This window comes from Vulpes vulpes, chromosome 12, assembly GCF_048418805.1.
Source record: "Vulpes vulpes isolate BD-2025 chromosome 12, VulVul3, whole genome shotgun sequence".
Classification (NCBI taxonomy): Eukaryota; Metazoa; Chordata; class Mammalia; order Carnivora; family Canidae; genus Vulpes; species Vulpes vulpes.
The window spans coordinates 132,766,451-132,794,257 of NC_132791.1; the positions used below are offsets into that span (position 1 = coordinate 132,766,451).

Below are 27,807 nucleotides of genomic sequence, written 5' to 3' on the forward strand. Positions count from 1 at the left end.
GACGTTTGACAAGTTTTAATACAAAATAAGTTACAAATGAGAGGCTGGTATTTACAAGGCAGTCACCCCAGCATCGCAGAGTCTGGCTCTAGTGGATTACCGCCCAAGTGTCACAAGCCTGGATGGAAACAGAAGAGTTCAGGCTGCACACATCATCTCCAAGGTTCGAGTATGCAGTCGGCAGTGACCTGTATATCGCGTTCAGGCATCATCACTGCCAACCTCCCTCCTGCAGCCCCAGACAGCGGCCTGGGCCCAGCAGCTGCATGTGTGCCTTGGGCAACGATGGGAGGGGCGGGGTCCTGACAAGGGACTCCTTGGGCCCAGGGCGGGCAGCCAGGAGGATGCAAGTTTATGACGGCTGTTGGCTCTCTTGGCCCTGCATGGACGTGAGGCTCCTTCAGCTGAGCCCAGGATGTGGCCTGTGCCCCAGAGGCATCCACACCACTCCTGCCACTGCAGCAGACTCAAAACTCCTGGCCCCTTCCAGCACGCCTAGGATGACAACCTTGGTCTTCCCAAGCTCCTGCCTCAGCTCTGCTGCTGCCCCCTCCCACAGCGGTCTCCCGGATCCCCTGGAGCCAGCTCTGCCAATCACAGTGCCTCCACGGGGCTTCCCTCTGCTAGGCCCAGGGGCCCAGGCCCCAGGACCCCATGGGCTTCCACTCCCTGCGGCAGCCAGCTTGTCCCTCAACCATGAGGCAGAGGCCATAGCTGCCTGTCCTGGGCTCTTCAACAGCCCGACCTCCACTCACATCTCCAACCTCCAATACACGACGGACCTGCCCATGTGCCAGGGCCAGGAGGACGAAACAGTGAGCTTGCCCTTGAGGACAAAAGGCACGGCAGGTCACTGTGGCGGTGTCACAGGGACGGCATCAGGCACGGCAGGGGCCCAAGCAGGCGTGGGGAGTCAGGCTTCAGCGTCTAGGGCACAACTGCACTCAAGCATTTGTGCAAACTGACCCCGAGCCATGTGGATGGAGCCAAAGGCTCAAGCAGCCCAGGATGGAGGTGGCGTAGACACCTGCCCACAGAGGGTCCACTGGGGGTACCAGGTGGTGGGAGCACAGGAGCACCAGCCTGTCATGTAACCTTCACCCACCGCCTCCTTGCACCCTGGGGGAAGGCAGGGTCCTCCACTGAGGCACATGGTCCAGCAGCAGATGGCAGAGGGCACCACCCCTGCCCCATGGGAGTGGGCTGTGTCCCCAGCAGTGAGGCCCACATCCTGACCCACCTCGGGCCGCCACCTGGGAGCCCGCGGCACTCGGGTGACCCTGCTGCCTCCTGCCCCACCACCCACCCTTGGGGAGCTGTGGGCCCGGCATCCTCTAACCTGACGCTGTCCTGCATCCTCCTGCCAAACTGGCTCCAGGACGGCCCATCTGGGTCTCGGGGGTGTGACACCCGAGTCAGAGCACAGCCCTGCCCAGAGGTCCCCATGTCCTGCCCTCCAGGTGACGGCCACCTCTGAGCTCAAGCACATTACCTCCACATCCCTAAGCAAAACTCCTTAGAGAATAAACTGCGTTTTTAAATCTCTGCCTGTTTCTGAGAATGATTTCCGCCAACGTGGGAATGAAGCCACGACTGAGTGGCCCCTACACTGGATCCCAGGGGTACTCACCACGCAGCTCATGAGGAGACTGGAATTTTCTTCTGTCCCATCTGTGACCAAAAACTCAGGCGTGTGGGGACAGTGTGTGCTGTGCTCATTCACGCTGCGCTCCAAGCAGCCACGAAGCATCTGCTCAGTCAGTTCTGGAGACTGCAAGGGAAGCATGAGACGGCAACCTGATCCCAGTCGCCTCCCAGGTACAGCCTGAGAACCCCGATTCCCCACACCCCTGTGGGGGACCAGGAGGGCACGGGGCCACCGGGCTTGCTGACGACCTGGCACCTCTGCCTCTGGGAGCTGGCAATCTGGGCCATTCCATATATGTTCTGGGCCCCAATCAAGGAAGAGGGAAAAAAAACAAAGTGTTTTTTTTTTTTTTTTAAACAATAGGAAATGGAATGTTTAGGAAACACTCAAAAAGATAAATTGTTTAAAAAAAAAAAAAAAAAAGCTGTTGAGTTACATGAAAGATGGAGAGGGCAAAATCCTGGATGTGCACTTAGCTTCCAGGCACACTTTCCAGAAACAGCCCTGGGAACACAGGCCAGGCCTTCTCAGAGGAGCTGGTGGGAAGGCCTCCTTGCTCCTGGGGCCTGGCAGACATCGGCACGTCTGAGCCCTGCTGTGAGCGGTTCCTTTTCCCCACTTTCCACCTGAAGCCAGCCAGCAAACCTCCAGGCCCATCATGGCGGTGAAGAGGCACCTTCCGTATTTCACGGCCCCTAAAGCCTACTCTCTGAACACGGTTGTGTCCTCAGGTGCAGAGAACGCTTGCAAAAGGCCCGGTACCATGTTCCCGGGGCTCACGGGCCCCGGCACACCCATCAGTGGGGGGCCAAGTGCCAGGCCAGCGGGGAAGTGGGCACCACAGCTGGTTCCAGCTCCCTGGGGGCCTGACTGTGCCGCCAGGAGGAGCACCATTGGCTCCAGCAGGGTGGCAAGGGTTCAGGAAGGCAGATTCGTGCGAGAGGAGGGGAACACTCACCTGGGAAGAGAGGTAGAGGCCACACGGACACATGGCCACGCCACCTGATACCCTCAGATTGTACCTGGAAGCACAGTGGGGATCACAGAGCACTGGGGCCAGCATACCGGACCCCAAACCTTTCCAGATGACCCATTTTCTGGGGGAGGTGCCACTCACCTTGGAGTGGGGGGGGGGGGGGGAGTCCCAGAATGCCCAAGGGTTTGAGAACTTACTTTGTGCACACGGGACACACGAGAGCATTTGCCTCCCACTCGGCCAGCATGACACGCAGACACTCTTCATCGAACTGCAGGCTCTGCTCGTACTCAGTGAGGATGGACCGTTCTGTGGGGAAAGTGCAGCTGTGGTACTCATGGCACTCTCCCCAGCCACCCGCCTCCCCACCAAGCCTCACCTACACCCGACAACACTCCGGACCATGCCACCCACTGCACACTATTTACCATGCAGCCAGCCTCCCTCCCCCTGCCTGTCCTGCGTATGAGCACAAGCTGCAGGTGAAGCGCTGGGGGACAAGGTAACAAGGCCCAGGAGCATCCCCGGAGGCTGCAGGAGCAGAGCTGTAGGTAAGAGAGGGGATGCTGGCTGGGCACTAACTTCCAGCCTCCAATGTCCACATTCTCAGTCTGCACTGTTCACAATCCGTGTTCGTCCACATGGCAAACACACCACAATGCCAAGTATGCAGCAGGAAGGAGCCCAATGAGCTCACGGTCCATACATCCCAGCAGAGTGAGCCAGGCACAGGCTGCAGCCCACACTAGTCCTGCTTCAGTCTTTCAAATAAAGTCCTATTGGGACCCAGCTATGCTTATCAGGTCCATGGCTGTTTTCACAGCACCCAAGGACTGAATCATTGCCGCAGGGACCGCGTGGACCACAAGGCCTCAGATATTTACTCTCTGGAGCATCACAGAAAGTCTGCTGGTCCCTGCTCTAGAGTGTTCCTAATGACCGCCGAATACGTACATCATCACCACTGCACACTTGTTAGCTAAAGGCTCCGCAGAAAAACCTAGAGTCCTAAATTCTGCTGCAAGATTGGAATTAGAGGGAACAGGTAGGGGAGATCAAAAAACAAACAAACAAACAAACAGAGCCACAAAACCGTGTTGGAGAGAAGGCACTTGAATGAGGTGACATGCGAGCTCTGGTCACGACTGCGTCTTGTAAGGCGACAGGACAAGTATTCATCTATCAGTAGAGACTAATGGGAGGACCGAACACACACAGGACCTGGCCTCGCCACACCCAGCCCCCACCACTAGCTGCACAGTGGAACGAGGAGTCTGGGCACCAGGCCAGAAGCCAGCCAGCCACGGTGTCAGAGTAAAAGCAGACTTCTGACAGCAGCCTGATGTCACAAGTGGAGGCAGGGCCGTGGAGAACTAATTCTGCTCTGAAAGCGGTCAGCACTCAGGCAGCTAGACACAGGTAGAAGGACTCTCCCAGAGGTCACCTTGGTCAGCCAGCTCCTGCTGGATCTCCTCGAGCACAGCCAGGTCCATCAGCTCCTCCAGCTGCAAGAGAAAGCGGGCTGATCCGAGGTTTGCAGTCATGACCAGGCAGCAAGCCCCATGATGACTCATGCCTGGGAGGCTGGCTTGAGGAATTGGGATTCAAGAGACAATCAGTCCACCCTTCAGTAGGATATGCTGACCATGTGGTAATGGAATCCTGCTGAGAAGCCATCAACAAACCACCAAGGAACAAAAGGCCCAAATTTGGGGGAGCTATGGCACTGCTGAGCAGTGTTCCTGGCCCCCAGGAACCTCACTTTGGCCTCTGCAAAGTGGGAGGAAAGCTGGATGGGCTCCTGTGAGCACCGTGATCATGTGACTCAGACGTGTGGCACATCCAAGGACATCTGGGGACACCTGATAACACATCCTCATGAGACACTCTGATGTTTTCAGGGCAGTTTGCTGATGTTTTCTTAGACTGTCCTCACAATGCTGACAACGTTCTCTTCACTGCCTTACAGACATGAAAGCAAAGCTCAGAGGCTCAGGACAGTTAAAGAGTCCAGAGCGAAACCAGGGTCAGAATTCCACAACTATGGACTTCCAAGCTGGTGCTTTTCCTGGCACACGGTAAACGGTTTCCTATCCACACCCAGCCCCCGACGCTGGTTGAGGTTAGAATCAGAAAGCCGCTGGGCTCCCTCAAGAGACTGTTAGCCCATGCCTGTGGAATCAAAACTTTCATGGTAGGGAGCCTAGGAGTGGGCAAGACGTCTTTATTTTTGGTTTCATGAGACATGGTGATGCAGCAGGTTGGTAGTCTGGTGTGGACGAACCGTGAATCTAGAAGAGTGTAACTTTATTTTTTTTAATTTTTAAAAATTTATTTATTCATGAGTGACACAGAGAGAGAGGCAGAGACACAGGCAGAGGGAGAAGCAGGCCCCATGCAGGGAGCCTGACGTGGGACTCGATCCTGGGTCTCCAGGATCACACCCTGGGCTGAAGGCAGGCGCTAAACCGCTGAACCACCAGGGCTGCCCCTAGAAGAGTGTAACTTTAAAGGTCGAAGAGCCTGCATCAAAGGTGGTTGGAATCCCGACTGGACGCTGGAGGGTGGGTGGGTTCGGAGGACTTGAGGAGAGAGGTACAGAGAGGACCCTGGGCACTGCTGGTGCTGTAGCGCCCTCCCTGAAACACAGATCCCAGCCTGACCTGACTCAAGGCTTCCGGGCAGCGCTCCATGGACTGCAGAGCATGCCACTCTTCTTCCATCACTTCTTGCACCAGAAGGGTGCTCTGAGCTCTCCTCGGCACACTGCCTCCAGCCTGACGGTATCTGTTCAGCAGCTTGTCCCGACTGTTTCTCATTCTCTCCAGGCATCCCTGGGAAGGAGAAAGACGGAAGTGAGTTGGCTAAAAAAAAATAATAATAATAAAAATTCTTAGAGGTGCCTGGGTGGGTCTGTCCGTGAAGCATCTGCCTTCGGCTCAGGTCATGATCTGGTACTGGGACGCTGGGGGGGCAGGGGGCAGAAAGAGACAGCATTTCCTCTGTGGAAGCCTAGCGTCGCCCCCCCAGCACCGCCCCCCGTACACTCCCCCCAACGCCCCGCCCAGCGCCCCTTCCTCAACCCCGCCCCCCAGCAGGTGGTGCCGGGGGCGCACAGGTGCACTCGCGGCGTGTGGGGCCCCGCACGCAGAGCCCAGAGGTTCCGGGGGCGCCCGGCCCGGTGCAGGTCCAGCCCAGCTCATCCCGGTCCCCGCCCGGTCCCGCTCCCGGTCCGCTGGGCCCGGCGCTCCGGCACCTGCCTCTCCGGCGGCTGCCCGGGCGGATCAGGGCAGTGACGGCGGCCCAGCCAAGGCTCCCCGGAGCCCACGCCCACCTGCCGGAAGGCGTCCTTCCACCGCGGCGAGCCCACCGCCTTGTACAGCGAGCGGCGCCCGGAGCCCGGCGCCTCGGCCATCTCTCTGCAAGCGTCGCCGCCAGGAAGCCGCGCCCCCCGAGGGCGCGCAGGACCCTGGGAATTGTAGTTTGCGGGCTCTCCTCGCGCGCGCCCGCGGGGCGTTCTGGGAACGGCCGTCCCACCTGCCAGCCCCGCACGGAGACGGACTGGGGCGACCCCGAGGATGCGTGGCCGCGGTGGCATTTGTGAGGTCAACCCAACCTGGACTAAGGGAGGTGCGTCTAGGCTTAGACTAGTGTCCGAGCGGCAATCAGAGACGCAGGTCTCCGGCTGCGCCCCGAGGGCTGGCCTTCCCTCAGCGCTGCCCCGGCCTGTGATTGGCGGCCCTCCCCTCCCGGGCCGCGTGCGTCCGGGCGTTCCGCTCGCTGATTGGCCGGAGCGCGGCCCGCCGGCCGCCGATTGGCTGTGCTCCGCGGCGCGCGTTGTCACTGGGGGGACGCGCGCAGGGGGGCCAAGATGGCAGCCGCCGAAGGGCCCACGGGTGACGGGGAGCCGTGGCAGTCCTGGCTTCCCAACCACGTCGTGTTCCTGCGGCTCCGCGAGGGGCTGAAGACCCACGGCCCGGCCGAGGCTGAGAAGCCGGCGTCTTCGCCGTCGCCCTCGTCGCCGCCGCCGCTGACGAGGAACCTTGTCTTGGGCCTGGGCGGCGATCTCTTCCTGTGGGACGGCGACGGCAGCGCCTTCCTGGTGGTCCGCCTGCGAGGCCTGGGCGGCGCGGGCGACGAGCCCTCCTTGTCCCAGTACCAGGTAGGGCCTCACCGGGGGCCGGCAGCGGAGGGCGCGGGTGTGCCCAGCACGGGTGCCCCGCAGGTGTGCGACGCAGGTGTCAGCCCTCGTCCTCTAGGGCGGCCGGTTCGGGCGGAAGTTGCCTCTTGTCCTCTTGCTTCCGTCCTCCTCATGGCCACTTTGGCAGCCTCTCCCGGGTTTCGTTCCTTCGTCAGAGGTTTGCCGCCTCCCGCACGCTCTCGGGGTGCTGCGGTTCTTGGGGGGCCCGGGGGAGGGAGGGACCGTGGGAAAGCCAGCGGTGCGGGTACTTGGAAGGAAAACAGGTGAGCGGAGACAGACCGTAGGAGGTGGGTTCTGAGAAACCCGCCGGATCACAGGGACAGTCCTGACTCTGCTGGGGTTGGTGTGAGCAGCAGTCAGGTGGGAGATCTGAAAGCGGCCAGTCTCCAGTTTTGTGCCTGACGTGGACCAGGAATCCCTGGTAATTCTTTTTTTTCCTTTCTGGAAAATGAGCCCATTCCCAAAGTTGGGAGACAGTTTTTTTTTTTTTTTAAGATTTTATTTATTTATTTATGAGAGAGATGGAGAAGCAGGCTCCCTGCGGGGAGCTCGATGTGGGGCTCAATCCCAGGACCTCGGGTCACATCCTGAACCAGAGGCAGATGCTCAACCACTGAGCCAGGCGGGTGCCCCCAGGTTTGTTTTTGTTTTTTAAAGATTTTATTTATTTACTTATTTATTCATTCATTCATGAGAGACAGGGGGAGAGAGAGAAAGAGAGAGAGAGAGAGACAGAGAAATAGGCCCCATGCAGGGAGCCCAATGTGGGACTCGATCCCCAGACTCCGGGATCATGCTCTGAGCTGAAGGCAGTGGTGTGTGTGTGTGTGTGTGTGTGTGAAGGTTTTATTTATCAGGTGCCCCCCAGTTTTGCTTGTTTTGATTAGCTGCTAGCATCTGAAAGCGGTGTAGACAGAAAGCATTCCAGACTTGCTGCAGCGGAACGTTGTTCTAAGGAAATGTGTACTTGTAATAAATGGATTCTGGCCTTTTAAAGGACTAAAAGATAAAAAGGTGCCCCCACCCCCCATCCTAATGCAGGGCATCTGTTGTGAGCCACTTGCCAAATCTTGTAAATGAGAAATGATCGGCTTTTGCTAGCTGTGTTTCTGCAGTTTTGAAAACAGGTCACAAGTCGACAATCTACTTTCTCTACTTTCTTTCTGCACACCCTGTTAGAGCATTTGGAGCAGGCAAGACTAAATTGATTCATACTTGTCTTTTCTATACTGTAACCTTGGCGGGGGGGGGGGGGGGGCTGTCTTTCTTTGTTATTTTTGTATCCCCCCTCCTTCACTGGGTGCTCTCAGGAAATCCTAAAGGACTGTCAGGTGGGAAAGTGCTTAGCAGGAGTTGCAATTTTAAATAATAACAAAAGAATAGTGACTTTAGAAACAAAACCACCTAAGCCCTGTAATTACCACACTTGATCTCAGCTGTTTGGGTTGTAAATAAAGCAGGAGAGGATGGGGATTGAGACGCCAGGGAAAAAAAAGAACCTCTGATGGGAGAACAACCTTTTGGTTGGAATGGGTGAAGGGACAGTCACCTGGGTGGCTCAACAGTTGAGCATCTGTCTTTGGCTCAGGTCGTGATCCCGTGGTCCTGGGATCGAGTCCCAGATTGGGCTCCCTGCATGGAGCCTGCTTCTCCCTCTGCCTGTGTCTCTGCCTCTCTCTCTGTGTGTCTCTCATGAATAAATAAACTCTTAAAAAAAAAAAAAAAAAGGAACGGGTGAAGGGTAGGCTTACAGAGCTCGGTGACAAGCAGTGGAGATCTCAGGGTGTTCAGAATGGTCTTGTTTAAAAAGATCCTGGCTGAGGGTGAGGATGAGATACGTTGGCTGTCTCGTGGTGTGTTGGGGAAAGTGGAAAAGACAGAAGATGGTGATGTGGTGGTCAGGAGAGAAGCAGGACAAGCCTGTGAGAAGTACGTTGTTCCGAGGGCTGGTAACGCTGAGAAAGCGGCTTATCAGAACCCCCAAAAACGCCACCACTCCATGGTGCAACTGCGTGGGTACAGCAGCGTTTCACTGGCCGCAGAAGCTCTTGAGGCTGTTCCTGTCCTGCTGGGCTGTTTCTTTTTTCCTTTTTTTTTTTTTTTTTTCCCAAGATTTTATTTATTTACTCATGAGAGACACAGGCAGAGGGAGAAGCAGGCTCCATGCAGGGAGCCCGATGCGGAACTCAATCCTGGGACTCCAGGATCACACCCTGGGCGGAAGGTGGATGCCAAACCGCTGAGCCACCCAGGGATCCCCAACTGGGCTGTTTCTAATGTAGCATCTCAGCTGCCATTTATGAACACTTCTGAGTTCTTCACTTCTTGCTTCACTAAAACTTATTGAGAGTCAGCAGGATGCCACATACTATGCTGAGGGTGAGAGAGGAAGACGCAGATCTCACAGTTGTGCAGAATGGTCAACTGAAAGGATGACCAGAATGCAAGGTGGTAAGAACCATGATAGAATTATCCAGAGTGTAGAGAAGATGCACGCACACTGGCCGGAAGATCGGGGTGATTGCTTTGGCGGTCTCTTGGACCATGACAGCCAGCCACAAAAGGAGAAGGAAGAGCTGTCGAGAGACACAGACTCACAGAGTGTGATGGCTTCGTGGAGACACAGCTGGCCTGATGGTGTGTGGAGGCTGTCGGAGGCGGACTGGAGTTCAGTCATGGAAAGGGAAATTATGCGTACTATTTATTTTTAAGATAGGGAAATCTAAGAAAAGGGGGGGGGGAATCTGATGTGTTTTCTGTTACATTCCAGTCAGTGGTTAAAAATGCCTCATCGGTGAATAGCCACAGCGTTAGCACATAATTACCCAAAAGGCTTCATTGCTTTGCGGTTACGGGCACAGATGGGCAAGTAAAGCCGGGTCTGCTTCAGTTACTGTACAAACTGCACTGTAATGCTAGGGCCTTCAAGTGCCTGCCACGTATATTTACATTGAAATGAACCATTTTGACCAGTTTGCTTTCATTTCCAGAGATTGCTCTGCATAAATCCACCCCTGTTTGAAATCTATCAAGTCCTGTTAAGTCCGACACAGCATCATGTAGCACTTATAGGAATAAAAGGCCTCATGGTGTTAGAACTACCTAAAAGATGGGGGAAGAATTCAGAATTTGAAGGTGGAAAATTAGCAGTGAACTGTAGGTAAGTTGTGTTTCCACTGAGTTTGGTCTAGTTTGTGATACATATGGACAGTTGTTCCAGACCTGTGGTTCTCATGCTGCATTTTCTGTGCTGCTGCTCCAATACCACGGGTCCCCAACTGGTCTACACGTGGGCTTTCGGCTGTCCCGTGTATAGACCCATGCAATTCTGCCCATTGCTGTCTCACCGCAGTTCAGCTCATCCGCGTGGGCAGAGATATGATAACTTTTGAAAAGTGGTTAGCCTGTGAGGCAGATGATCTGTTTAACTAAGTTAGATTTTTTTATCTTTTTCAACAAATCTCGAAAAGTGAGAGTCTGAAAGACCTGCTGGAAAGAGTATAAGGTAGAAATCACCTTTAGCTCCACAACGTTCCCTTTCCCATATCTGTTTCCTCATTTGCACAATCAGAGGGGTAATATTTACCCTGTCATTCTCTTACCAGGTCACTAAAGGGATCAAGTCAGTTAGGAAATTTGAGTCACTTGTAAAGTATAATATAGTCTGTGACTTAGAAAATGTTTTTATTTTGATCCTCACTGATATCGATGCAACAGATGCTCTGAGTGCTCTTCTCAGCAAGATTTGAGAGAAAGAAATTTGAAGAGCAAAGAATGTTAAAATAGATTTTCCCTTAGAAGGTTTTTCATCCACATTCTACAAAATGTTTTGGAAAAACTGTTATTTTTATTTTAGTACCACTCCCATCGCTGAGAGATTTTTCACCAGTTCTACTTCTCTGACTCTGAAGCATGCGGCCTGGTACCCAAGTGAGCTGCTGGATCCCCACATTGTGCTCTTAACGTCAGACAATGTAATAAGGTAAAGCATGTTTTTAACTCTTGTAGCTTTGTGCGGGGAAGTCTGTGGTCCTGTTTGCTGGCTGCCAGCCCAGGGCACCCCTGGACGGGTCACCGGGTGTCGGCTTACTGTGTCTCAGGGCTGTTGTAACCACTGAGGCAGAGCTGCCCATATGACTGGCCTTAGATGCCTTCATTACTGCTCGTCCCCTCAGCCAGGCCTCCTACCCCTCCTTCCCTGACCTTCCTGAGAGAGCCCCTCTCGTCCTGTTGCTCTTCTGGAGGCGATGCACCATAAGAAGGTGAGAGAATAACTGGGAGTTCAGGTGTGAATTCTTGTCCCAGTGCCCCTTCTGTCCTGGGGATCTTAAACTTTAGGGGGCCTCAGTTTCCAATTTTGTAAAATGAGCCAGTTTAATCTGACAGGTTTTGGACTCTATGATTAAATGTCCTCAATCTGCAGAGATTTCTGTAATATAATTAGTTATCGTCCTGGATCTGCCATACGTTAAACGTTTATTGGGGAGACTCGGCAGAGGTAAAGATCATTTTATTTTTCCTAATCACTGCTTTTAACTGTGCTCTACTAGATTCTCCTCCTCTGCTGAGCACTTTGCCCTTCCTGGCCTTTTACATAATCTCATAGCTGTCTGCTGACTTGTAGTTATTAAAATTTGGTGTGTCCAGTTTAAAACGCTGATGTCCAGTCCGTCCCAGCTCTGAGTCCCGGCTGGTCACACAGACCGGACGCTGGTGGGCGTGATGCAAGTAGAGAGGGCACGATCTGCTCTGGCTCTTGTTTCTGTACGGCACCTTGAGAGCCCTGGGCCCTTGTCGGGATGGAGTATCCTCGCACTCGCGATGCAGCCATTGTGGTCTTTCCTGTGGAGTCGTGATGATTCCAGCGTCCTCTCCTCTGCCCTCCGAGGGTCACAGGGACCCGGGTATCTGTTCCATGGCCCTTTCTTTTTTTTTTCTTTCTTTCTTTCTTTCTTTCTTTCTTTCTTTCTTTCTTTCTTTCTTTCATTCATTCATTTATTTATGAGAGACACAGAGAGGCAGAGGGAGAAGCAGGCTCCATGCAGGGAGCCCAATGTGGGACTCAATCCCAGGTCTCCAGGATCACACCCCGGGCTGCAGGCAGTGCTAAACCGCTGCACCACCGGGGCTGCCCTCCATGGTCCTTTCTTACACCATTCCAGCCCACCTCCATTAGAAGTTTCCTATGAGGGATGCCTGGGTGGCTCAGTGGTTTAGCGCCTGCCTTCAGCCCAGGGCATGATCCTGGAGACCTGGGATCAAGTCCCGTGTCGGGCTCCCTGCATGGAGCCTGTTTTTCCCTCTTCCTGTGTCTCTGCCTCTCTCTCTGTCTCTCATGAATAAATAAATAAAATCTTAAAAATAAATAAGAAGAAGTTTCCAATGAGAAGCAGATACAGTGTAGCATATTCACATGCTCCCAACCCTAGGGTGTGGCTCCTCAGGTTCACTCAAAAGCTCCCTTCCCTTGGGTGCCTCTGGTTTCTTGCACCATGGCTGGCATTCGCCAGGACGCCTCTAAATCTGCCTGAGTGTCTCCCCACCCATTTGGCTTTGGACTTGGGGCCAAAGAAGGAAAGGGATGCTCTCCCGCCACAGAGGCTATGCTGTACATGGAAGGACTCCTGATGCCTGCCCCTCCTGGTCTTAGGTTTTTGGGTTTAAGATTATATTTATTTGAGAGAGAATGTGTGCTCAGAAGGAGCGGAGGGAGAGGGAGAAGCAGACTCCCTGCTGAGCAGGAAGCCTGATGCAGGACTTGATCCCGGGATCTGGACCTGAGCTGAAGGTAGACGCTTCACTAAGTCCCCCGAGGCGCCCCTCCCACAGGCTGAGATCTTACACCTGAAAGGAGGTATCTGGTCTCAAATGTTGAAGGTTCTTTTTTAAAAATGGCATATTTGGGACCCCTGGGTGGCTCAGTTGGTTAAGCCTCCGACTCTTAATTTCAGATTAGGTTGTGATCTCAGGGTTGTGGGATCGAGCCCCGTGGTCTGGATGCTGGGTGTGGAGTCTGCTCAAAATTCTCTCCCTTTACCCCCCCGCCCCCGGCCCCGCCTCCACCCCCTGTTCTCTAAAAAAAAACGTAAAAAATAAATATAGGGTATTTGTCACTTCTCTTCTCCGAAGCTCTGGACCCTGTTGACAATTACAATGCATCCTGTCTGGTTCTTACATGAGGTTTAAAGTCAGTAGTGCTTGCAGGCAGCCAGGAAGACCACAGTGTGTGTGTATATGTGTTCAGTTGGATCACGTTTTCTTTCTTTCTTTCTTTCTTTCTTTCTTTCTTTCTTTCTTTTCTTTCTTTTCTTTCTTTTCTTTCTTTTCTTTCTTTTCTTTCTTTTCTTTCTTTTCTTTCTTTTCTTTCTTTCTTTCTTTCTTTCTTTTCTTTTCTTCTTTCTTTTCTTTCTTTTCTTTCTTTTCTTTTCTTTCTTTTCCTTTCCTTCCTTTCCTTCCTTTCTCTCTTTCTTTCTAGATTTATTTATTTATTTATTTATTTATTTATTTATTTATTTATGATAGAGAGAGAAAGAGGGGCAGAGACACAGGCCAAGGGAGAAGCAGGCTCCATGCCGAGAGCCCGATGCAGGGCTCGATCCCGGGACTCCAGGATCGCGCCCTGGGCCAAAGGCAGGCCCCAAACCGCTGAGCCACCCAGGGATCCCCTGGATCACGTTTTCATTAAAAACATTTATTAAATGGCATTTTACTGGTAATGGAACAAAGTTTAAAACTGAGGGTAGTCAAAGTAAGTGATTAATGATTGATGAGGACTTTATAACTGTTATATAACTATATAACTGATGTGGGATTGCTAATAATATTATTGGCCTTTTGAAAACTGTTTAACTGTAGCCACATGTACTGTGAAATTTTATTTTAAATGATTTTGGTAAAAACAAAAAACTGCAGTTTGGGAAAGTAGGGGTGACATGATGTTCTGTCTTTGTGTAACAGCAGCATGTATAGACTAGAGGCTGAATGATCTACTCTCTGTGGCCAGTGGATGTATAAAGCATTGAGATGTGCTCTTCTCTGATGAGGTTCAGTGGGCAGTGGGCAGGGGGCAGAGATAGGCAGTTGGGTGGCGCCTGGATGGCACATGGGTGCCCAGGGACCTAGGAAGGGAGAGACAGGGGCACAATGTGCAGCAGGCCAGTGAGGATGTTGGAAACAATAGAGAGTGTTTCTGGATGTCACACAGACACCCTGCTTGGTTGTTGTGAGAGAACAGATGTAGTGGGCTACTCCACAAACAAATGGATGTGAAACCCGTAGGCAGTGGCTCAAGCCATGATTACACAGAGAGAAGGGCAGTTGCAAAATGAAGGAATCCTTTTTTTTTTTTTTTTAATTTTTTTTTATTATTTATTTATGATAGTCATACAGAGAGAGAGAGACAGAGACAGAGACATAGGCCGAGAGAGAAGCAGGCTCCATGCACCAGAAGCCCGACGTGGGATTCGATCCCGGGTCTCCAGGATCGCGCCCTGGGCCAAAGGCAGGCGCCAAACCGCTGCGCCACCCAGGGATCCCAAAATGAAGGAATCCTAAGTGCGGTCTCTCCTCTTGCTTGCTAGGATTTACTCTCTGCGTGAGCCTCAGACACCCACCAGGGTCATCGTGCTTTCAGAAGCGGAAGAGGAAAGCCTGATACTCAATAAAGGGTAAGTTGTTATTTGTGTCCTGAAGAGTTTTTCTCATTAATTCATCGCTAACCAGCAAGCTCTCCATGGTGTGAGCAGTGAGCAAAAGCAGGCGATGTGCTGAAGTCACTGTAATGAGTAGCATGAAACAGGCACCCTGTGGGACTGTGGATAAGGGACTAAGTTAGGACATTTCAGAGGTTCAGGGTGAGCATTGGGCAGACCGTGCACATCCCAGGCTGTCTATCCGCAGAGCCCGCCACAGCACAGAGATAGCCCTGCTGCTCCTCCCGGGCCCAGCTCCCTTTATGGTTTTTTACCCTCCTCAGTGAGGCCCTGGCTCCTCTTACCACTGACAGAATCACCCTTGGAACTCTCCAGCCCCGTCCTCAGGCCTCCGGATGGGCCTTGCCCAGCCTGTGCCTGGATGTCAGTGTCCTAGCACCCCACGTGGGGAGTGGCCACCGCTAGAGCTGCCCAGGAGCCGAGCCGTGTGTCTGGAGTCAGGGCCCCTCGCCTGCGGTATGTTTGCGAAGCTCCTGGTCCCCACGACAGACATGGGGTATGGATGGGCCGTGGTGGAGCAGGCGGCTTGTTCAGCCGGATCCGGCCTCTGCTTCGGTGTGGCAGCTGTGTCTGGGCAGCAGAGCCTTGTTTCCATGACTGCGCCTTTCGAGAATACGAAATAGGACCCAGGAGCGTGTACGTAGGGGGCTCCCGGGTCACTGAAGTCTGACCTCTGCCTGTTGACCCACCCAGGCAGTCCTTCGATTCTGATTCACCTTCCCACATGATCAACAAGCTGAGCTGTGTTCCTGACACAGTGGGACTTGCTCTCAGCAGCTGTAGAACATTGTATCTTAGCCGTGTTTATTGTTAACCTTATATTGAACTGGAATCTTTTTGGATAACTAGTTATACTAAACTGCAAAATACAAAGACGGATTGTTGTATCAGTTGATTTTCTTGATTAAAAGATAGTATGTATTTATTACAGAAAATTAGGAATATCTACAGAAAAACAGTGAGGAGAAAATGAGATCTTTTGTGATCTCTAGTCTCTCCTCCCACTTTGGGTATAAAGCAGGTTGTTCTGTGTCCCTGCTGCCCCAACCCCACTGATTGCCGGGAGTCTCTACCACCCCCCAGAACCCCCCACCCGGGACTGCCCTGCCCGCCCCTTGGCAGCCCCTCCTGCCACCGTCTGTGCCCTGGCTTCGAGCTCGGCCACCTCGGCCTCCTCATTCTTCAACCTCTGACAGCACCCGCCTGAGTGTACGCAGAGCCTTTGCACGTTGGCTTTCCTGCATGAGCACGGGCACACTTTCGTCTTCCTGGGATCTGTGCTCAGACCTCACCGTGGCAGGGTCCTTTCCAGGCTACCCGGTTGGCATGCGTGCCTTGACATGCTCCCAAACACGCTTCGTTTGTCTTCCCCACATCCTTCACTCACGTGGTCAGGCCCACGTGGACCTCACCATGTTCACAGGTCCTGTGGCAGTGCCCAGCAAGGGCAGGTGCTCAGTGACTGCTTGTGCGAGGACCATGTCCTCCACTCAACAGGGTTTCGTGTTTCCTTCCCCTCCTTTTTTTGCAAAGATGTTATTTATTTATTCATGAGAGACACAGGGAGAGAGGCAGAGATACAGGCAGAGGGAGAAGCAGGCTCCCTGTGGGGAACCCAATGTAGGACTTGATCCCAGGACCCCAGGGTCACACCCTGAGCTGAAGGCAGATGCTCAACCACTGAGCCGCCCAGGTCCCCCTCCTTCCCTTTTGTGTTCATGCATCTCTGTGTTCTTACTGTGTGTGTGAATTTAAGCTGCTCAAGGTTGAAGCCGCGCTGTGTGGGTTCCATCCCCACTCCCTGTTATTGGACCTTTTGTTTTCATTCTTGTTTTCAACCAGCTGATTTTTAAATGTCTTTCCAGAAGGGCGTATACTGCATCGCTGGGGGAGACAGCAGTTGCATTTGACTTTGGGCCACTGTCGGCAGTCTCGAAGAGCATGTTTGGGCAGAAAGGCAAAGGGGATGTCGTGGCGCACCCATTGTACATCTTGTATGAGAACGGGGAAACCTTCCTCACGTACCTCAGTCTGGCGCACAGGTGAGTGGAGGGGCGGCCCACTGCACACCATCACAGGGGATCTGGGGTCCATGGTTGCGGTGTACGGATATGTGGCCACCTGGCAATGCTCGGTGTGCGTATTTTGGAGAAAGCCCGGCACCGATCATTTGACCTATGATTTCCTCATAGTGAAGCACAGAACTGTCGTGCATCTGACGTGAATGGGGCATAAGGGTATGGTCACACCCGGTAGTCTGGTGTAGTAAGTCCCAGTTGTGCAGAAAAGACGCGTGTGCACGTGAAGGAACACATTTAGTGGCACAGAGATCATAGGAGCTCTGAGGAAGGAGAGCTAGATCCCCATAAAGAAGGCAGGGCGTTTTTGGAGAGACAGACTTGTGTCTCACACAGGATTGCAGGGTTGAGGGCCAGGGAGGGGCAAGCACACCAGCCCCAGGGCGTGTCCTGGGGTGTCGGCTCAGTGAGGAGACACCTGGGGCAGGAACAGCAGCCTCAGGCACTGCTGTCAGACATGAAGGTGGAAGGAGCTTCTGGGGAAGATCTGGTGGCGTTAAACCCACAGTTGCAGGCAGGAGGACACGGTGATGGCTTCTGACGGGTGGGGGGGTGCGTTAGGGCCGGGCTGGGGGAATGATGAAAGCCGCTCCTGCCCGCATGGGGCCGTTGGCAGCAGAGGTGCTGCCCGCAGGGTGGAGTCCAAACCCCGGCACAGACCCAGCGTGGTTGCGGGGGGTCATTGTGGGGCAGGAGGGGGCATGCGGGCCCGGGGTGGAGGTGGACGGTGAAGTGAGGACTAGGAAGCTCACCTGTTGCGGTGAGAGGCGGGAGGGTAAGAATCAGGGCAGGTTTGACCAGACCAAGGCTGAACACTGCCGTTCACTCCCGAGCCATGTGGATGGGTGGTAACCTGGGCCGGCCTGTGGCTCCTGTCCCCCCCCCCGCCCCCCCCCCCCCCCCCCCCCGCAGTCTTGCAGTGGGTAGGGGCAGCGGGGGGGGGGGGGGGCAGCAGGGTGGGAGGGACCGGCGGGGGAGCGGGTGGCGGAACGCTGGCCTGGCTGGGAACACGGAAGCTTGGACCCAAGGACCCGCGGCCGCATCCGGGGAGGAAGTGGCTCCAGAGGGACTGGAGGGTGTGCAGGGTCGTGAGGACCTCTCCTATTGGACTCTCCTTGGCCCGGGTGTTCTCACTGTCCACACATGACCCCCCTGGGGGCAGTGTGTGTCCATGCTGACACTGTCAGCCTCTCCTTGCCCTGTCGCCTTAGCCCAGAACCAGAAACTCATCATCTACATTCTCTTACATCCAGCCCTATCCCAGATTTATGGGTCTTAGCCTGAAAATTGAATGCAATTTTGAATTGAATGCAAGCCCCCTCATTCCCCGGCCCCTTATCCTTGCTTCACACCCTCGTCATCTTCTGCCTAGACCCTGCTTCTCTCCACCAGCGGCCCTGGCCCCCTGTCGTCCCCCCCATTGGCTGCCCTTGTTCTGTCACACTCATCCTGGTGACACGGTCACTCAGCGGGGGGAGTCTGAGCACCTGACTGTGGCTCCTGAGATGGCCGCTCCCACTGCCAGTCCTGGACTCCTGGACTGTGTGCATTGCCTCCCATTGACAGAGCTGGGTTTCCTTCCTGTTGGTCCCTATCTTCATGCTTCCAGAACTTTTTAGAGCTTCCAGCGTTGAGAATCTCCTCCCAGAATGTACCCTTTCCCATTGATCTTACTTATTTTTGGTACCTTTCTTAGCTCACTTTCTTTTAAGATTTATTTGTTTATTTTAGAGAGGGCACATGAGCAGGAGGGGGAGAGGGAAAGTCTCTGACTGTGCTGAGCATGGAGCCCGATGTGGGGCTCAATCTCACAACCCTCAGATCATGACCTGAGCTGAAACCAAGAGTCGGACCCTGAGCTGACTGTGCCCCAGGCGCCCCCTTGCCTCACTATGTGCCTGTGAGTGTTCCTTTGTGTGTTGTAAAGCCCTGCATTATCGTGTTCAGCACACACCTGCTTCCGCAGCTGAATCTCTGTCCCTTGGGGGTCACCCAGCACTCAGTGTTTGTCCACTAAACATTGGGTCTGAAGCCCCAAACAGATGCTACGTTTCCCAAGAAAACACAGAGTCTGGGCAGTGGTCGAAGCGGGCCTAGTCCAGCATGTTCTTATCCGCATGCAGTGGTGGGCGGATGGGGCCTGCGACAGGATCCTGGGGCGCACCAGACACCTGAGACAGAAGGCAAGAGAGGTGTGCTCGGGGAGCCAGAGCCGCGGGGGTTGCGGGGTGGGGACAGTTGCCACTACCCCAAGGGACAGGCAGCGGCAGGGCAGCTACGCGGCTGTGGGTGTAGCTGCATGGGGCCCGCTGGGACCTAGTTGGCAGGTAGCTTTGGGGCAGTGATGACGGACAAACTGGTATCTCAGCCTCCAGGCTGGTGAGGTTGTTTTTTTTTTTTTAATTTATTTTATTTTATTTTATTTATGATAGTCACAGAGAGAGAGAGAGAGAGAAGCAGAGACATAGGCAGAGGGAGAAGCAAGCTCCATGCACCGGGAGCCCAACGTGGGATTCGATCCCGGGTCTCCAGGATCGCGCCCTGGGCCAAAGGCAGGCGCCAAACCGCTGCGCCACCCAGGGATCCTGGCTAGTGAGGTTTTGAGCTGAGGAGTCCGGGTTGGGGGCTGTGCTGTGGGGAGAGTTCAGGCCCTGCACACTAGTGAGCACTAGTAAGCATCCTCCCATCCCCATCACAACAACCAAGAATGTTGTTAGATGTTGTCCGTGTCCCTTCGAGGTTACATGCAGTTGAGAAGCACTGGAGGGGAGAGCTCAGCGGGAAGGTGCGCAGACGTCAGGGCATCAGGCTTTGGGATCACAGTCGAGGTGGGTCACCCACAGAACGCGTGCAGGCTGGGGCGATGGCCTGCTCTCCTCCAGCTGTGCCCGCCACAGTGTCCCTGTCTCCCTCAGCCCGGGGACAGTCGGAAAGCTGCTGGGCCCATTGCCCATGCACCCTGCAGCTGAGGACAACTATGGCTATGACGCGTGCGCCATCCTCTGCCTGCCTTGTGTCCCCAACATCTTGGTGATCGCCACTGAATCGGGAATGCTGTATCACTGCGTCGTGCTGGAGGGGGAGGAAGAGGACGACCAAGTGGTGAGCCCGGCTTCTAGCCGTGAAGCCCCCAGGGATCCTGGGGACACACAGGGGCTCTGCAGTCATGGAGTTGGCTCTGGTGAACCACTGACGTGCCAGGAGGAAGGGAGCCCTCGCCCCTCCTCCAGGAACACCAAGAATGGGTAGGCTGGGCTGGGGGGTGTGAGGGCTGAGGTGGCTGTGCTCCTTCCACAGTCAGAGAAGTCCTGGGACTCCAGGGCTGACATCATCCCTTCCCTGTACGTGTTCGAGTGTGTGGAGCTGGAGCTCGCCCTGACTCTGGCGGCCGGAGACGACGAGCCCTGTGACTCTGACTTCTCTTGTCCAATCAAACTTCACAGAGGTAACGTTCCTACACTGACGTGGTCACATGCCCTTCCCGGCACTTTGCCCTGCGGTTCCAGGCTCTGTGGCCAGATCCGCCCCCATGGAGAACAGGGAATGTTCCCGGTCCAGTCCTGAGCCAATTTCATGACCCAAGTTCCTAAATGTACATGAACTGTAACAAACTTTAAAAGGAACTTTGAAAATCAAATGATAATACGCTTCAAGATAATCACTTTAAAGCCTTTTTCTTCACTTTAGAAACATCATAGCCTCTTATTATTCCCAGACTGGGTTTGAATGCTGTCATTTTAATCTTTTTTTTTTTCTTTTAACTTACTTGGGTTGGAACTGGGTCTTTCCAGCACCTTCTGTGTTCATCTGGGGAGCTTTTGGGTAGAATGCCGAGCCCCTGGTAGCCTGTGCCATTGGGACACCGAGGGGCTCAGTGCAGGGGGTCTACCGCCCCCTGAACTGGGGGCATGGTTCTGACATCAGTCAGTGTGGGGTCAACCTGTGGAAATGGCCGGGATGACATGAGATGACCTCTGCGGTCCCTCTGACATAGAGCCCCTCGATCCCACTGCCCTTGCACCGCTTCTTGCCGTTTCCTCTCGGTTTCCTGGGCCCGGTGAGACAGGCGCTCAGTCTGTGGCTGCCTGGCCTCTGCTCGCCGCCCCTGGGCCAGCCTGCAGGAGGATCTGGCTCAGCTCTGCAGAGCGTGCATCTTAGGAGGAGGGCTCTTATGCAGGGAGCATGACAGCGGTGCTCGCAGGGCACGTCTAGAGTCGAGAGGGAGTCTGAGTGTTAAGAGTCAGAACTTTACAGCCTAGGACGCTGAGACCAGAGGGTAAGGTCTCCTGAGAAAGAGAACAGGTCTTTGGGAAATCTTTTTTTTTTCCCCCAAGATTTTATTTCTTCATGAGAGAGGCAGAGACACAGGCAGAGGGAGAAGCTGACTCGCTGCGGGGAGCCCAATGCAGGACTCGATCCCAGGACCCCAGGGTCACAACCTGGGCCGAAGGCAGATGCTCAACTGTGGAGCCACCCAAGTGCCCCCCAAAATTTTTTTTAAGATTTTATTTTGAAGTCATCTCTGCACCCAACAGGGGGCTTAAACTCACAACCCCAGTACGCTGCTCCCTTGGAGTCAGCTGGGCTCCCTGAGGGTTGCATCTTGAGTCAGCTTTAGCATGTAAATTGTTTCTGTATCTGTTTTAGTTGTGTGGTGTATTGAAACTACTGAATCATAGCAGTGAATATTCAGTCCCAGAGAGTCTTACTGGTGCTAGATCTCGGAAGAAGTTTTCACTGAAATTATTTAACGGTTCCTCATATTTCTGAGTGTAAAGATAGAGGATCCTCTGGTGCCGGGGTGGCTCAGTCAATTGAACATCTGACTCTTGGTTTCAGCTCAGGTCATGATCTCTGGGTCCTGGGATTGAGCCCTGCGTCAGGCTCCCTGCTTGGCGGGGGATCAGCTTGGGATTCTCTCCCTCCTCCCACCCCCTAACTCTCCCTTGCACGTGTGCACCTGTGCTCTCTAAAATAGATAAGTAAATATTAAGGATTGTCAAACAAGAATTGTATTTAAAAACCCACCAACATTTACTTGGGGCGCCCGGCTGGCTCATTTGAAGGAGATATGATTCAACCTCAGGGTTGTGAGGTCAGGCCCCACGCTGGGAGTAAAGCTTACTTAAGAGGGAAAAAAAATTCAAATCTAAAACTAAAGGTAAAATTCCACCTGCGCCCAGATGCAGCGACGGGACTGTCCGCTCAGCGCTTGTCCTCAGGACCTTTGACTTACTTGAGCAGGTTCTCAGGAGGGATGTGTGTGCATCTATGTGTCCCCAGAGCTGGAACCTTTCTTAGGCACCGTTTTATTTTGAAGAACTGTAAATAAATGCACAGAGACGGACAGAAAGGCAGCAAGTATTTCTGTCTCGGTGAACTCTTCTCTTACTGTTGGGAAGTAACGTTTGAGTTGTGTTTATTACTTTTAAAAATAGTTACAATAGATTTGAAAATCAAATTCAGATTTTAAAGTTTCAAAACCCCCTGACACAGGCCCATAGCACGAAGGTTCCATAGACCTTCTATTGCTTCTGTCACAGATGTTTGTGGGCTGCTGGGGCAGATGTCCGTCTTCTGACTGTGACCTGGGTATCATGTGTGATTCCGTTTGCAGATCCCAAGTGTCCCTCAAGATACCACTGTACTCATGAAGCCGGTGTACACAGTGTCGGGCTTACTTGGATTCATAAACTTCACAAGTTCCTTGGGTCAGGTGAGTTGAGCTTTTCCATATGTTTCCCCGATTCTCCCAAAATGTAGTTTGGAATTGGGGAACCAGGCTGGCTCAGTCCGTTAAGCATCAGATTCTTATTTCAGCCCAGGTTGTGATCCTCAGGGTCGTGGGATTGAGCCCTGGGTCAGGCTCTGTGCTGGGCGTGGGTTCTGCTCAAGATTCTTTCTCTGCCCCACTCTGTCCCCCTAGCACATGCACACATACTCTCTCTTTCTCCATCTCAAATAAAAGTTTGGAACAAAAATAATGGAGAAAAACCAATGAAATCAAAAGATGGTTCTTTAAAAAAAAAAAAAAAAAAAAAAAAGATGGTTCTTTGAAAAAATTGAGAAAATTGAAAGACCTTAGGCCAGACTGACCAAGAACTGAATGAGACGACTCAGCCGCCTCCTGTTGAGGCTGGCAGAGGAAGCATCGCCGCCGCCCTCCCCGGAGTGGGACTCAGGACCGAGGTGTCTGTGACCGCCTGGCACCAGGATGACGGGGACAGACTCCTAGAGATGCAAATTCCCTATGCCGATTGAGGAGGAAGCTGTGTCGGACTAGCCCTATAACCAGTGGAGAGATCGAAATAGTGATGATGGGAAGCCCGGGTGGCTTAGCGATTTAGCGCCACCTTCGGCCCAGGGCCTGATCCTGGAGACCTGGGATCAAGTCCTGTGTTGGGCTCCCTGCATGGCGCCTGCTTCTCCCTCTGCCTGTGTCTCTGCCTCTCTTTCATGAATAAAGTCTTTAAAAAAAAAAAAAAGCCACAACCCTGTCCTCACACATAACATGAGGACGATGCAGAACGAGTCAGAGACACCACGGATGTCTCTGAGGAGGACGGTGCTGGGAAAGTGAAAGGAATCCACAGGATGGCAATCAACATCTGTAAATCTCGTACCTGACAGTGGACTTGGAGCTAGAGCACGGAGGGCACCTGCAGAACTCAGATATGTGAATACAGAACCTCGTTTAAAAACCGGACAAAGATTTGAGTAGACATTGTTTCTTTGAGGAGGTTCAAACAGCTAGTAAGCACATGCCAGCATGTTCCGTGTCATCAGTCATGGAAGGGAGACATCACAGAACTGCCCAATACGTGCCTGTTTATGTGGCAGAAATGAGAACCAACAGGACAGTGTCATCAGGACAGGGCTCGCAGACATGGAAAGCAGCGCCATGCTGAGGGCCGGTCCTCAGGTGACCCAAGTTGGGTTACGAGACCCATGAGCAGGTGCCAAGCAGCCGGGCTCCATCCCCCGTAATCAGGCGGTCATCCATCTGACCGTGTCACCTCCAGCAGTGGAAAGGGACAATGTGGGGCTCAGGCTGCAGCACGGGAGGCTTGCCCCACAGCTCCCTGTCACCGCTCCCTGTCCCCACTCCCTGTTGGGTGACTGCCGACCTGAGCTGCCCAGGAGGGAGCTGGGGGGTGGGGGATGGGACAGGGGCCAGGGCCGGGCCACTGGTGGAGCTCAGGTGATTGCTCACGGGCGTGGAGCTTTCCTGTGGGTAACGGAAAGACTTTGTTTTAAAGATTTTTAATGTAATTGAGAGAGTGAACAGAGCGAGCCAGAGAGAGGACAAGGGGCAGGGAGTGGCTGAAGGAGAGGGAGAAGCAGACCCCCATGGAGCAGGGAGCCCAACCGCGGGTAGAGCCCCCGGGATCATGACCTGAGCTGAAGGCAGACGCTCAACCCCTGAGTCCCCGGGCGCCCCAAATAAAAAGCCTGAGGTTTCTGTGGCGGCGGTGCCATCATGTCCCATGATCCAGTAAGCACCTTGCACCACACACCCTGAGGCTGGGTTGTGTGTACCCAGAGTCACATTTCAGGAGCTGGCCCAACGCCGCCAGGTGTGTGCGGGCATGAGGCTGACCAGGAGCCGGGCTGGGACTGTATCCTGCACAAGGGAGTCCCGCTATTGGATGCTGAGCGGGGCAGGGAGGCCGGAGTGTCACATGCCTGGCCAGGCCAGCTGCAGGGGACTGGACGGGGACTATTGTCTGCGCACTCACCTGCGCCCCTGTCCCTTTCCCTACAGACGAGGAGGATAAGGACAGTCTGCAGGAGCTCGCTGCCGAGCAGAAGTGCTTTGTGGAGCACATCCTCTGCACCAAGCCGCTGCCCTGCAGGTGAGGTCTCAGGTCCTGCGCCCCTGCCTCACCGTCACCCTGCCAGCTCCCGGTCTTTTTGGTGACTGAGTTTGCGCTAGGGCTCCCCCGAGTCCCGTCTGATGGAAGGCTCTCCTGCTCTGGGTCACATGGGGTTCCTGGGTTGTCCATGTTTCTGATGGAGACTAACAGTTGGTGCACATTCAGTGACTAAAGGGAAACATCTAGAATGACTGCCAGCTTTGTAGGCGGGGTGACTGCCTGACTGTGACGCCCTTCGGACAAATGGGGACGGGGGGAAGGGCAGACTCCGGCGTGTGAGTGTGGGAGTGGGAGCCAGGACTACAGGGAGGGCACGTGGGGAGGGTGCAGGATGGGGACAGGTGGGGTCTGGAGCAGCCCTTTGGGGAGCAGTGGGGGACGGGGAGCACGACCCCTGGGGGCGGGTGTTTCAGAGGCTGGACCAGCCTTAGAGCCCGAAGAGTCAGGGTAGAGTCTGGTTCCGGGGCGGGGAGGAATGGTGATAGTAGGTAACAAATCCTATTTGCATATGTTTCTCAAACAGGTAAAGTTACATGTGTCTCCTAGGAGTGAGGGCACGAATTGCCACCCAAGGACTGCAGCTGCCCCAGGGTTGGGGTGGGGGTGGGAGTAGGGGTGGAGAGCGGGTGAGCAGGGAGGTCACCCTGGAGGAGGCTGGTGGGTCACGGAGTGTGTGCCCCTCCATGTGCAGATTTCATGCTGAGAACAGGAGGTTTTCCTGCCCCCAGGCTCCCCTCTCCGCAGCTCCCTCCCAGAAGTGTGGTGGCAGCTGGAAGGGTGGGGGAGAGGAGCAGAAAGAAGGGGGGAGCTGGGGAGGTTGTGGGGCAGCGGCAAGGTGTCAGGTGTGGGGTCCCCTCGTGGGGCAGAACCAACACCTCAGCAAAGCCCGGGGACCCTCGGGTGTGGTGTGCATTCCTGAGCCCTGGTGGCCGCCTGGACCTGACGTGGAGCAGCTGCTGGTTCCCGGGATACAGGGCTGTGCTCCTTGTGGCTCCCACCCTGATGCCGCTGGGAGACCTGGACACCCAGTGCGACCCCTGCGCTCCTGCAGGGAGCGTCCCCAGGCAGCATCAGCCCTGCGGTGGTGTCGTTGCAGGCACCCGGCGCCCATCCGCGGCTTCTGGATTGTGCCTGACATCCTGGGGCCCACGATGGTGTGCATCACCAGCACCTACGAGTGCCTCATCAGGCCCTTACTGTGAGTCCCCTCCTGGCCCCCACGCTCCTGACCCTTCCACCGCCGCCGCGAGCTCCTGGGAGACGTGGGGGCTTGTGCTGCAAACGGCTGCGCTGCCTTTGTCGATTTGGGTTCTTTTTGGAAAAGACCACGTCCAAGATGTGTCAACAAACAGCAGCATCAGTAGAACAGGGGTGGCTTTCCCGCGGAAGAGTGCGTGTGGTCTTGTTCTGCGCGGGGCACACCTGACGCTTCCGTGTGTTCTCACGGCTCTGCGTGGACGAGGCATCGCAGCGCGCACGGCCCGACCCCCTGACGGGGTTTGTTTGAGTCACGCCTGTTTTGCAGAAGCACAGTCCACCCGGTGTCCCCGCCCCTGCTCTGTACCCGGGAAGACGTGGCAGCGGCGGAGTCTCCCCTCCGCATTCTAGCTGAAACCGCAGATTCCTTCGAAAAGCACATCAGGAGCATTTTACAACGCAGCGTCGCGAACCCAGCCTTCCTGAAGTACGAGGTTGGGGGCATCCAGGTTTTAATGGGTTCCCTCCTCTGTTTCCATAAACCCCGCCCCTGGGGAGAGGGGCTGCGGGATGGTGTGATGGCGTGATGGCGTGATGGCCCGGAGGAGCCCTGGGACTTGACACCCTCCTTGCAGATCCTCGGACAGAGACATGGCCCCGCCCCCCGAGGAGTGCCTGCAACTCATCAGCAGAGCCACGCAGGTGTTCCGGGAGCAGTACATCCTCAAGCAGGACCTGGCCAAGGAGGAGATCCAGCGCAGGTAGGGCGGCGGCGGTGGGGACAGTGGCAGCGATGCACACTGGCCGGGCTGGCGGCGGCTGAATGCTCTCTGTTCCCAAGGGTCAAGTTACTCTGTGACCAGAAGAAGAAACAACTGGAAGACCTCAGTTACTGCCGAGAGGAGAGGTGAGAGCTGGGTCGAGGGGGGAATAGGGGTCGCCTGGGCCTCACTGTCGGGTGGACCCCAAGAGCCCCTTGCTTTTTACCACCAGGAAAAGTCTCCGGGAAATGGCGGAGCGCTTGGCTGACAAATACGAGGAAGCCAAGGAAAAACAGGAGGATCTCATGAACAGGTAGGAGCGGGGCGGTGAGGCACACAGGCCTCGGTGGGGCTGCCCCACGGACCCTGGGCTGAGACGCCCCCTTCCCACCACAGGATGAAGGCCGTGCTGCACCGCTTCCACACGCAGCTCCCGGTTCTCTCTGACAGTGAGCGGGACATGAAGAAGGAGCTGCAGCTGATCCCCGAGCAGCTGCGCCACTTGGGCAATGCCATCAAGCAGGTAGGCCAGGTGCTGGGGTGGAGCATGCGGTGCCCCAGGGTGTGGGGCATGCGGTGTCCCGGGGTGCAGGGCGCCACGCAGCACACTGCAGCCCTGCGCGTGTGTTCTGACACCCGAGGTCACCATGAAGAAGGATTACCAGCAGCGCAAGATGCAGAAGGTGCTGAGCCCTCAGAAACCCGCCATCACGCTGAGCGCCTACCAGCGCAAGTGCATCCAGTCGGTCCTGAAGGAGGAGTAAGGGTCGCCGTCCACGGGTCCCAGAGCCCTGGGGTGGGGCCACCTCGGGCAGGGATCAGGGCAGAGAACAGCGGGAGGAGCCGACGTGGGACAGGGTGGTGCGGTGGAGGGGTTCCTGGGCAGCACGTGCACAGCCTCCAGCAGGGGCGCCACCATGGAGCGTTTGAGACACGTGGACGTCCTTGGGTGTCAGTGAAAGGGCTCATCCGTGGTCTGCGTTCCTGAGTGAGTGACTCTGTGGCCTTACAGGGGCGAGCACATAAGAGAGATGGTGAAGCAGATTAATGACATCCGAAACCACATCAACTTCTGATCTGCGGGGAGCTGGTGCCCGTGGAGTGGACGCGGGGAGGGGCTGACGGGCGCTGTTGATGAACTTGGCCCTGGTGATCTCTCCTATTTGTCTTACAAGGATTGAATAAATGTTTTTACTCATCAGTTGGAGCGTGCTTATAATCAAGCTGAGGGCAGGGCTGCGTGCACAAGGCCCCAGGACCTGGTAAAACTCCTGAGCCTTCAGCTGTGCACCGCCTGTCCCTGCCCATCCGTGCCGCGTCTCCATGCTCCAACAGCGACCACTGCATTTCCCGGGGG

General features: G+C 54.7%; 2 protein-coding genes across 2 annotated transcripts; one reads left to right on the forward strand and one right to left on the reverse strand.

Annotated features, from left to right (window-relative positions):
- On the reverse strand, positions 1-6,222 carry RPAIN (RPA interacting protein). The gene is made up of 7 exons (XM_026005243.2): positions 5,959-6,222; positions 5,288-5,458; positions 4,069-4,129; positions 2,822-2,933; positions 2,607-2,670; positions 1,631-1,771; positions 1-118 (listed from the first exon to the last, which is right to left on the reverse strand). Exons 1-7 carry the CDS (start codon positions 6,220-6,222, stop codon positions 89-91), a joined length of 843 nt encoding a protein of 280 aa, XP_025861028.1. The 3' UTR covers positions 1-88.
- NUP88 (nucleoporin 88) lies at positions 6,103-27,651 on the forward strand. The gene is made up of 17 exons (XM_026005242.2): positions 6,103-6,786; positions 9,816-9,985; positions 10,682-10,807; positions 14,406-14,492; positions 16,403-16,579; positions 19,531-19,717; positions 19,913-20,060; positions 22,233-22,331; positions 24,381-24,471; positions 25,589-25,690; positions 26,018-26,176; positions 26,325-26,450; positions 26,531-26,596; positions 26,683-26,763; positions 26,847-26,973; positions 27,092-27,210; positions 27,463-27,651. Exons 1-17 carry the CDS (start codon positions 6,496-6,498, stop codon positions 27,524-27,526), a joined length of 2,220 nt encoding a protein of 739 aa, XP_025861027.1. The 5' UTR covers positions 6,103-6,495; the 3' UTR covers positions 27,527-27,651.
- The last annotated feature ends 156 nt before the right edge of the window (positions 27,652-27,807 follow it).

What these genes read in the sequence shown, in the direction of transcription:
- RPAIN (XM_026005243.2), bottom strand. Translation starts at nt 6,222, where the DNA reads ATGCCACCGCGGCCACGCATCCTCGGGGTCGCCCCAGTCCGTCTCCGT. An exon ending in GCAGGAGCTGGCTGACCAAG is followed by an intron (nt 2,934 to 4,068) that starts GTGACCTCTGGG and finishes CTTTCCCCACAG; the next exon opens with AACGGTCCATCCTCACTGAG. An exon ending in GTCTCCTCATGAGCTGCGTG is followed by an intron (nt 119 to 1,630) that starts GTGAGTACCCCT and finishes GTTTCCATCCAG; the next exon opens with GCTTGTGACACTTGGGCGGT.
- NUP88 (XM_026005242.2), top strand. Translation starts at nt 6,496, where the DNA reads ATGGCAGCCGCCGAAGGGCCCACGGGTGACGGGGAGCCGTGGCAGTCC. An exon ending in ACGTCAGACAATGTAATAAG is followed by an intron (nt 10,808 to 14,405) that starts GTAAAGCATGTT and finishes CTTGCTTGCTAG; the next exon opens with GATTTACTCTCTGCGTGAGC. An exon ending in AAGGAGGAGATCCAGCGCAG is followed by an intron (nt 26,451 to 26,530) that starts GTAGGGCGGCGG and finishes TCTGTTCCCAAG; the next exon opens with GGTCAAGTTACTCTGTGACC.